The sequence below is a fragment of the Caretta caretta genome, chromosome 1, assembly GCF_965140235.1.
Source record: "Caretta caretta isolate rCarCar2 chromosome 1, rCarCar1.hap1, whole genome shotgun sequence".
Classification (NCBI taxonomy): domain Eukaryota; kingdom Metazoa; phylum Chordata; order Testudines; family Cheloniidae; genus Caretta; species Caretta caretta.
The window spans coordinates 33,852,762-33,863,561 of NC_134206.1; the positions used below are offsets into that span (position 1 = coordinate 33,852,762).

Genomic DNA, 10,800 nt, shown 5'->3' on the forward strand with positions numbered 1-10,800 from the left:
TGATAGCAAACAGGTCAATGGGAATGGAGTAGTCACACTTTCATCTCAATATTATATTATTATTATACTTTTTATTATTATTATTTTATTATATTTACAGTAGGGCCATGAGGTCCCAGGTAGGGATCAGGGTCCCACTGCACTCAGCACTGTGCACACATGTAGTAAAAAGAAACTCCTTATTCCAAAGATGCAATATGCGACTGAAACAAAGATGACAAAGAGGGGGAAGAAGGACAAACCAATACAGTGCAAGCATGTTTTCACATAGATTAGTGCACAATATAACTTGCTGACGAGGTGTTCTATCGGCATTATTGCACAAGGGTGTCTGAAGGAAACATATGAAGGGAGGATAAGGTAGCGACTTTATGGATTTTTGTGGGGAGTTTGTTCCATGCACAAGGAGCAGCATGAGATAAAGCACACAGGTACTCAAGTTAGAAGTAGACTAATGGGTGGGAAAGGCTGTCATTGTTGGTGGCACAAAGATTTACACATGGTAAGATAATGGATTGACTGAACAGAACAGGGTTAAATTATGAATGGACATAATGTTCCAAGAAGATTATACTTGATGCAAGAGAGAGGGGTGACATGGTTGAAGCAACAAGCAAGGAGAGTGATTCTGAATTGATATGAGGGTGAAGGTTGAAGCAATCAAGGCCAAAGAGGAGATGATGAGAAAGTTAAGACACAAGACAATAAGGGCCTGAATGACAGATTTGGCAATGTGGACAGAATTATTATTCGTTAAAACGGAGCTACAAATGACTTGGAGATTGAAGGTGTTGTGAAGGAAAAAATGAAAAGATGGGGATATATAATTTAAAAATATATTCAGCATATTTGTGTCAAGTCCTTCAGACCTTTTCTGTTTTAGAAATGTGAAGTGTCATGAACAGATGAAGCAAACAGCAGTTAATACCAAGCATAAAACACTTTATTGCCAAAATAGTGGGAAGTCCATTCAGAGTATAAAACACACATGAATATGTTATATTTTGTTATGAAAAGAAATCGAAGACTGTAGCTCTACTTTGACCATTGGACATACAATGAATATGAACAATACTGAGAATTAAAAAATGTAGACATTCATGAAAAAACAGCCCTGTTGCCTTTCCAATATACTAGGTTCTTTGATATCACAGTGATGTGCGATTTTATAGAAAGCTAGCTAGCTAGTCTTTCTTTTCTTAGGTTGCATATAATAATGTTTCATATTAACAGTTAAACCAGATATTGCTCTTCATCACACGAATAACTCTCTTAGCATTAGGGTCAAACTCCCATTGCTTTGATCCACGGAAAAAGTAGAAGAATCCTAGAAATAAAAGTAAGTGGTATGATTAGATTGTACAAGTCATTTGTAGCTCTATTTTAACAAATAATGCTGGAGACAATAGCAAAATTCCATCTTCCATATGCACAGAAAACCTCTTGTTACTTTCTGCTCTTAGCAAGGTAATAATAATAATGGCATATAATGTGACTAATATAATAATGACTAATAATATTTTTAATCCTCCTGAAATTTACAACAGTGCAAATATTCTGCTTACTTTAAAGTTCATTCCACTTACCTTTATGCTGGAAAACAGCATCAACTTTCTTGCCAATTCCTGGAAAATCATCTGTTATCTGTCTTGGATAGCCCTTTTCCATGGATTGACTGCTTTCCTCATACCTGAATGATATAACAGGGTAGAATGGATTTGCAAGAATTTAAGCCCTAATCCTGCAAAGATTTAAGCACGTGGTAACTTTATTCACTGTGAGTAGACCAATTGACTTCATTAGGCTACCCACATTGCACAAAGTTAAGCACATGCAGCAACTCAAGACTACATGATCACAGTGGACTCTTCTAACCTTAAAACCTATGAGCCTATCTACTCTTTGCAGGAGTGTGGCCTCGTGTTTAATATGGGAGCAAACTCTTTGAGGGGCAGAGCTGGAAGTGTCTAGCTGGAAGCTGAAGAAAAGCGAATTCAAATTAAAAAAAACAAGGCACAAGTTTTTAATAGTGAGGGTGACTAGCCATTGGAACAAACTGCCAACAGAAGTGGTGGATATTCCATCTCTTCAAGTCAAGACTGGATGACTTTCTAGAAGATGCATTTTAGTTAAACACAAGTTACTGATCTAAATGCAGGGGTAAATGCATGAAATTTAATGACTTGTGTTATACAGGAGGTGAGACAAGATGATCTAATGATCTGTTCTGGCCCTAAAAGCTGTGAATCTATGTATTACCATATGGAGGCACAAAGTTTGGCATTTAAGCTTTGTCCATAGCTTGTAACCTGGAAGCATACTCAGCTTTGAAATTTAGAGGAGAGAGGGGGAACTGGCTTATCACTCTTTGATGATCCATCTAGTCAAATTAAGGTCAGTTCTGATGGACCCAGTTCTCCTTGGTGTGAAGGACAGTTAATATAATACTGGGTTTACTTTAGCGGGTGAAAGGAGGAACTAAATGGTTCTTTGTTCAGAAAGAACTAGGAGAACTCCCTGCTGAAACAAAAAGAAAATAATTTGTTTTGTCTTTGGATATGAGACATTTTTGGAGGAAAGCTGTGGTTCTGAAATAATTACTGTATTAATAGTACATTTTAAAACTCTGTATGGTAGCTTTTATGTGGGCAGCTAATGTTCCTTTGCCCTGTCACCAGGTCAGTAGAACAGCAGCATATGTTATTGCAAGGGTTCTTTCCAAAACCAGTAAATACAAATGATAGGAAACCACAGACAACTGTAAATTCAGCAAACATTGTGTGGCTGACTTGACTCATCAGACTAAGGAAATACACAATGATGATAAAGCCTCTTTGACTCATCCATGCTCCTTACTTATTGCAGGGACCTCTGAATAGTGACCAACTCTGCATAATGGGCCACTCACATGTCTAGTTTATTATCTGTCTTATCTGCCTGTTTCTTATTTCTCTGGTATTTGCGTGCTAAAAGGCACTCCTGTGAATTAGGTGAGCACGGTTTGGCCACGGCTAAGCCATGCTTCTGCTGCACCTACCATACTACTGTGACTACACAGCTATTTATACTCATGCTCGTTCAACAAGCGCTAACCATGAATCTGCGTACGTGAGCAGGGGAATTGCACCTTCAGCTCATGGTATAGACATAAGCCGACACTGTGAGTCAATGTACTGTTATTTGTACAGAAGTTAGAGTACGTAAAGTCCTGTTGGATGATCCGGTCCATCTCCCTGCCAACAGAGAATTGCTTTGTACAGCACATTTTCTAGTTTTTTGTCCACTTTATTTGTAAAAGTCCCAAGTGTTGAGGCATCTACCATTTTCCTTGAATACTCTTATTGTCTTATACAGTGCACCAAAACAAATCTACATGCAGAGTACTGTATTAACAGTCCTGTTAAACCGGTCTTTGAAAGAGAAGCAAAGGTATATTCTTTTCTCAGTTCAGGAGTCATTTAAACAAATACTTTCCTTGAAAATTAAAATATATTCCTTAATAAAGTGTCCTAGCTGTCTAAATATTTAAAGGGAAAATCTTATCTTTAAATGCACACATGAAGGTTGCATGGAAGTCAACCAGAAAGAAAAAAATTTAGCCATTGATCTTACCTCCAATACTTGTCACCTACAAAAAAGTCTGTTGTTCCTGTGTTTTTATTAGAAACGGCTGCATCAATTTTCTTAACACTCCTTGGGAAACCCAATGTGTTGATGTTCTTAGGATAACCAGGGAGCACCTGGTACCCACTGATAACCCAGAAATTATTTCCTGTTAAAAACAACAACAAGATTTGTAATGTTTCACCTGTGGTTTTTGACAAGCCAAACAAACACAAGTGCATTTGCTTAGTGGAAGTAACACATGGGCCTGCACAGTAGCAGAATTCAGGAAATCACATATAAGGAAAACTAGGTGAAATTTCCTGTAATTGTTCATTTTATCCAGGCCAGGTCTATACAGGGAATTACACTGGTGTAAATATGTCTCTCGGGGTGTGAGACATCCACACCACTGAGAGATGTAGCTATACCAATCTTACCTCTCCCTGCTACTCCCTCGCTCCCCCCGTGAAGAAAGCACTAGGTCAACAGAAGAATTCTTCCATCAACCTACCTATGGCCTCTTGGGAAGGTGGATTACCTACACTAGTGGGAAAACCCTCCCATTGGCATAGGTATTACTCACATTGAAGCACTACACACCCCTGTGCTTTCCTCCAATTTCCTCCCAAAAATTACACGTAAGAAGAATTTAGAGAAAATCATACATATTTTACCTTTGAAAAATAGAATCTGATCTTTAATATTTTCATAAGCAGCTTGAATACCAGATGGGAGAAAAGGCCAGAATGTAGAAATTAATTCAAGTTCAACTTCTGAATTATCAGGATAAACTCTCCATATGTGCCTGATTTAAATATGATACAATTTTCACAGTAAATAATAAACCCATGTACATTTCTGTATATTCATAAGATTGTAAACAGTGATGGGACGTATAACCTCTTTCTTGTCAAGGGAATCTAGCAGGATACCATGTGCATTCTATTAATCAGTCAATGATTTCACCATGCTAGAAAGTAAAACATTGGCCATACTGGGAAAGAAAATTCTGTCACTTGCTGCAGTCAAATATCCAAATATATCAGCTACTTCTAGAAACCCCTTTTGGTGACTGACGAGACCACCCTTGCTGTTGACTGACTAAGAATATAAATTAGGGCTAGATGAGGGATTAGGTAGTTTCTGTGCTACAGTCTAACACATGAAAGAATCAGCTAGAGGATCCAGGATACACAAAATAATGAGTCTGATTCTGATCTGCTAACTTATGAGTTCCCACTGATTGTGGGCTTGTACAGGTATAACTGAGAACTGAATTTGGCCCCAAGAGGTATTACAGAACATAACCATTCCTTTGCAAATGATGGTAGCATTTACTTATCTCACAACTCAATCTGACCATCTGCTTATTTTGGAATGAATCATAGACCTTTGCTGGACCTGAGATATTTTCTGGGAAAGACAAGGCAACTCTTGCCAGAGGACTCACTTGACATCTAGTATAAATGTAGGCGAGTTTGTAAATAGCTTCACTGTTAACAATAAAACATCTCTTATTTCTGTGGGTAATTAATTTTGAAATTTCTTTCTTTCTTTCTTTCTTTCTTTCTTTCTTTCTTTCTTTCTTTCTTTCTTTCTTTCTTTCTTTCTATGGTGCTTATCAGTGGAGTATGTTGTTGCATTCAGTCATTAAGAAATAACATAAAAGAAACGTCCAAACAAAGGTTAATGTCAATTGAAGAGGGACTGGGCTTACCTGTCTTTAAAAAACATGACTTCTCTGCGCAGTGTAGTGATAGCATCAAAAGACACCATAGGGTCACAGGTTTTAGGTGATGCGGGTCTGGCTGGCTTATCCGGGGTGTTAGGTGAGGGTCCTGGGGAAAGCAGTTTAAAAAGAATGTACCAAAATGTGTGGGATAGTCATGTATTTCACACACAAGAGGACAATATTGAAATATAATTCGTTAAAAATTATTTCACTTTGTCTGAGATATTGTTTGTTTCTGATTTTTTGAGGAGATGGATTCTACTCACCGTAAATGGCCTGTATGCCACTAATGTCATCCGGGGACAGTGGGAATTCAGTGGGGTTGATGTAGGCATAATTTGGGAACATCAAGGCTCCACGGTCAGTGGAATGTGAGAGACCCAATGCGTGGCCAAACTCGTGAGCAGCGACAAGAAACAAGTTGAACCCTAAAAAAAGCATAGGTGCAAGACAGTTTAGATGTATTTGTGTCTACAGGACTGCAACTGAGAAGTCCAGCTGACTGCTCAACACACAAGTGCTACAGAGGATCTTAGTGGTTCTACAGCCATCACAGACTATACCTCAAACCACTGGTGGTGGGATATAGCATGAAACGTTATATAAACAAGGTGGTCAGGGCTTAAATTCAGCTAGAGCTGTCCAGAGCCGAGCTCCAGCAAATATTTTCAAACCTGTGGAGCGAGCCCTGGTGCAACCCAAGGGGCTGAAGCCCCAAGTCCCAGCGTGCCCCATAGGGCTATAGCCCTGAGACTCCCCCACCCTGCAGCTGAAACCTGGAGCCCTGAATGGGAGGAGTGTAGGGGGCTCCAGGAAATCGTATATGAGAATTTGAGCCCTGAAGGTGATGTTCTTCCAGAGTCAAGAAAGGAGTGCCTGTTTGGCTCTTTCCTGTTGTTGTTGAAACTAGGTGAGCTGAGTGAGTAGTTAGCTAGAGGCGAGCATGAGAGCAGTTTTGATGAATTGCCAGGAAAGGCTTTCCAATTTACCTACCCCTGACTGTCTGGTGATTCAGACCTATCAAGAGCAGGAGGGCTAGAACAAGAAGAATACTCATATTTATGCCTGAGGCACTGAATTGTTGTTCTATGGGACTTTCTTCCTTGCACACATGGTATACACAGTTTGGGCAGGAAATATAAAAAAAAATAGTGCTGACTGGACATTTTCCCTTTTATAAATAGATTTTTTCTAGGTCTATGGTTTATTTAAAATATCCCCTAATAAAACTCATCAGACAAAGGTAGCCCTGATTTAATGTCAGCTCAACAAACAGGAGAAATTAGATTAGCTCAGATAGTTATCTTGATACTTTATAGTTATCAGTGTAGTATCTGAGCACCTCACAGACATTAATAGATTTAGCTTCACAAACCCCTTGTAAGGCAAGGAAGAATTATTATCTCTCCTTCAAAGACAAAAAACTGAGGTCCAGAGTTGTCAAGTGACTTGCCAATATCACAAGTCTGTGGCAGAGCAGTGAATTGAACCTAGATCTCCTGAGCATGGCTGGCTAGAAAACAATAATTCCATTTTGCAAACAAAATATGAGGTTTGGACATTTCTTTTTGTTCCATTGAGGAATGAAACCAAGACTTTCTGAAACTTTTCACAGGGGGGAAGGAATGGAAGAAGAGAGAGAGGGAAAAGAGAGTGGAGTGGGCCACCCTTGAATATTCAATAGCCCAGTGGTTTGGACACTTACCTTAGATTTGAGAGACCTGGATTCAAGTCCTTCCTCTGCCTAGTGTGGAACATAAGAAAAGGACTAGGAAATTGTATTGGAACCGGAGGATTAATGTGAGTTCCCCCAGAGGATTCTGGGAATTTGACCTCTTTCACAATTTCCTATGGTTCCCCAGGGAATTCCAAAAAGCTTTTTGAAATATCCCACAAACCACCACTTGAGGGAGCTGTGCTGGAAACTGTGTGAGAGGTACTGCAGAAGTGTGGCTCTAGTGTGGACATGGGGCAAAACTGCAATAGCCCTATTGCTACAGCATTAACAAGGACACACTATACTGCTGGTGCTTCAGACAGTGCTGTGCCATTTGGTACATTTACCACTGGTTCCATCCTATAGTATAGACAAGGCCAAATTTGTATATCTTCAGTCAGTCACTGTGGATACCCGAATCTAAACAAACCAGGTTGCTCAGGAGAAGTATGTACTCTTCCTCTACAATCTTTTTTCAAGCAAGACTGTGAAAGACATTTGAAGACGATCTTTAATATCCTAATTATTTTTAACATTAACATTGTACTACAATAGGGTCCTTTATCTCAGGGCATTCCTTCCTCTAAACAACATCAAGATATCATTAACACATAGTACAGGAGATCTGGACCTACCAGCAGAGCCTTCTGTCCAGTGTTCATCTTCATCAAAGTGGACATCCCCTCCAATACCATTGCCAGGTGGAAAAGCATGGCCAAGAACACCAAGGGGTCCATCAAAATAACGGGGACAGTGACCATGAGCTAAACAGGAATTTGTTGAAAAAAAATTAGAGTTCCATATCATTGCTGTAGACAACAATATAAATTCATCTTACAAGTTCCATACAATTATTACAGTACCTCCAGTCCCAAAAGCAATCATTATATCTGCTATCCCTTTATAAATCCTAGTGAAAGTCAGTGGGGACACAGTGCTCCACACTTTAAATGCCTTCTGGATTGCTTTATCCACATCAGTTTGTGTCATATCTGGAGTGTAGTTCACAATTCTGTAGGAATAAAGAAACAAATGCATATGCTGCAATAATAATACTTATGGTTTATCTAGAGAGTTTATCCAGCAATGATAGCATATTGTACTAGAAGATACAAAAGGAGGCCTGACCGATGATCCTTGAGCATTCAAAACTCACTTTTGACAAATTTTTGTTTGTGTTAACCGAGCACACTTGCTAGGAGAGTTTTTTAAAAGAAAATAAATAAGGATGTCCACAAGATAACTTTTGAGTTCCTTTTCAGATGAGAACCACATTTTAAACACAAGAAAAAATTACATAGATATTACCTGTATGTCAGTTTGGTTTTTTTCCATCCTGGGAGAATGAAACCATACTGTCCGACATCAGGAACTCCACACCTGGGCTTCTGCATCACTTCCAAAGTCTCAGGATCTGGCTTCCCGGTCACTTCCAATCCAAAAAATTCTTGCATTTTTTGGATCTTTTCAACCATGGGGCTAGTGCTCCTTCTCCATGCTAGATGCTCTGGATCTGGTTGAAGCTCATAAAATTTCTCTAGATACTCCTAACAAGAAATACATAAATAAATGAATGAATTCCACAACCTTTTTTTTAGATCTTAAAAAAATTACCTTAGGACCACTATTATTCGTACACTATGCTTTCATCCTCAATTTCCATGTGCTCCAGCAGCTATTTGTCTTAGGAATCTGGCTAAATAGAAACAGACCACACTTTCAATTTTTTTAATCACTTGACAATTCCTACTTATTTTTATCTGTTTTAGCAAAGTGTGCTTACGAGAGCTGTGCATGGTTGGGTAGGGAATTGTCATGGGATAACAATGTCTTGACCAATTCAAACATGCAGCTGCTTTAAAATCTAAAAGGAAATGGCTCAGCACATCTTAGATTCAGAAAATGAAGTTACCTGTACAAGCTGCATATTTTCTCCCTCATTGTTTTTTTCTGGAAGCACAGGAAAAGCATAAGAAAATGCCACATATAGAAACAGTGAAAATGGAAGGCTCTTCATTCTTATCCTCATTTCTGCCTTAGCGTAGCAAGAGTCAGGCACTACTTTCGGTATATGTGTCTTTCAGGCTTCTCAGTTTATATGGTTAATAGGGTGTTTCATAAAGTCTGCTGTAGAATGACTCACGGTTTAATAGGCTTTAATTAGCAACAGATATCATATAACACAAGATGGAGTGACACAATACAAGTTAACTAATACCATCTGATTGTGCAACCATTTGAAGACAGTAAATACTGGAGGTGATTGTGAAATTTTTTATTCAAGGTTTTAATCTAAAATGAAGATTCATCAAAATGGAATCGTTTTGCTGTAACAGACCAGTTTTGATCCTACTTGCAAAGAGAGAACCCCCCCTCCCCCTTCCCTTGAATAGCTGGGTGGTTAAGCCATTTACTTTGCTTATAGGAAGTCCAGGTCCAAGTTTCCAATTTGTCTGATTCAAACCAAGAGCTTGAACCTAGGTGTCTCAGTTCCCAGCTGAGTGCTTTAACAACTGGGCTATTGGCAGGTGAGACTCAATTTGTCCTATTGAAGCTGTTCCACTTTGTATAAATATTTATTGGAACAGGGATTTGAACATCCACACAGCTAACATTCCCATCCAAGCTCTGGTCATCTATGCCTTGATTATTGCAACATCCTGCTCTTCTTGGGTCTTAACAAATGTGATCTTGCCCCACTCATATCCATTTAGAAAGCTGCTACAAAGAGAATTTTCCTAGCCCATTGGTTTGAACATGTTTCAAGGCTGATTCCCCACTCTGACACTTCGAGTGCAGAAGTGGGGGCCCACAAGGATTCTAAAAATTAATAAGTTTCAGAGTAGCAGCCGTGTTAGTCTGTATTCTCAAAAAGAAAAGGAGGACTTGTGGCACCTTAGAGACTAACAAATTTATTTGAGCATGAGCTTTCGTGAGCTACAGCTCACTTCATCGGATGCATTCAGTGGAAAATACAGTGGGGAGATTTATATACACAGAGAACATGAAACAATGGGTGTTACCATACACACTGTAACCAGAGTGATCACTTAAGGTGAGCAATTACCAGCAGGAGAGCGGGGGGGGGGGGACCTTTTGTAGTGATAATCAAGGTGGGCCATTTCCAGCAGTTGACAAGAACGTCCGAGGAACAGTGGGGGGTGGGGGAAATAAACATGGGGAAATAGTTTTACTTTGTGTAATGACCCATCCAATCCCAGTCTCTGTTCAAGCCTAAATTAATTGTATCCAGTTTGCAAATTAATTCCAATTCAGCAGTCTCTCGTTGGAGTCTGTTTTTGAAGTATTTTTTGTTGAAGAATTGCAACTTTCATGTCTGTAATCGCGTGACCAGAGAGATTGAAGTGTTCTCCGGCTGGTTTATGAATGTTATAATTCTTGATGTCTGATTTGTGTCCATTTATTCTTTTACGTAGAGACTGTCCAGTTTGACCAATGGCAGAGGGGCATTACATGGCAGAGGGGCATTGCTGGCACATGATGGCATATATCACATTGGTAGATGTGCAGGTGAACGAGCCTCTGATAGTGTGGCTGATGTGATTAGGCCCTATGATGGTGTCCCCGAATAGATATGTGGACACAGTTGACAACGGGCTTTGTTGCAACGATAGGTTCCTGGGTTAGTGTTTTTGTTGTGTGGTGTGTGGTTGCTGGGGAGTATTTGCTTCAGGTTGGGGGGCTGTCTTTAAGCAAGGACTGGCCTGTCTCCCAAGATCTGTGA

The 10,800-nt window shown here is 39.4% G+C and overlaps 1 protein-coding gene across 1 annotated transcript; it reads right to left on the reverse strand.

Moving 5' to 3' along the window:
- Nucleotides 1-925: 925 nt before the first annotated feature.
- LOC125633979 (matrix metalloproteinase-27) lies at nucleotides 926-9,146 on the reverse strand. The gene is made up of 10 exons (XM_048844066.2): nucleotides 8,968-9,146; nucleotides 8,364-8,602; nucleotides 7,919-8,067; nucleotides 7,691-7,819; nucleotides 5,605-5,766; nucleotides 5,324-5,444; nucleotides 4,281-4,411; nucleotides 3,613-3,772; nucleotides 1,587-1,690; nucleotides 926-1,327 (listed from the first exon to the last, which is right to left on the reverse strand). Exons 1-10 carry the CDS (start codon nucleotides 9,082-9,084, stop codon nucleotides 1,227-1,229), a joined length of 1,413 nt encoding a protein of 470 aa, XP_048700023.1. The 5' UTR covers nucleotides 9,085-9,146; the 3' UTR covers nucleotides 926-1,226.
- Between the last annotated feature and the right edge of the window lie 1,654 nt (nucleotides 9,147-10,800).

What these genes read in the sequence shown, in the direction of transcription:
- LOC125633979 (XM_048844066.2), bottom strand. Translation starts at nt 9,084, where the DNA reads ATGAGGATAAGAATGAAGAGCCTTCCATTTTCACTGTTTCTATATGTG. An exon ending in GATTGCTTTTGGGACTGGAG is followed by an intron (nt 7,820 to 7,918) that starts GTACTGTAATAA and finishes ATTCCTGTTTAG; the next exon opens with CTCATGGTCACTGTCCCCGT. An exon ending in CTGGACAGAAGGCTCTGCTG is followed by an intron (nt 5,767 to 7,690) that starts GTAGGTCCAGAT and finishes TGCTTTTTTTAG; the next exon opens with GGTTCAACTTGTTTCTTGTC.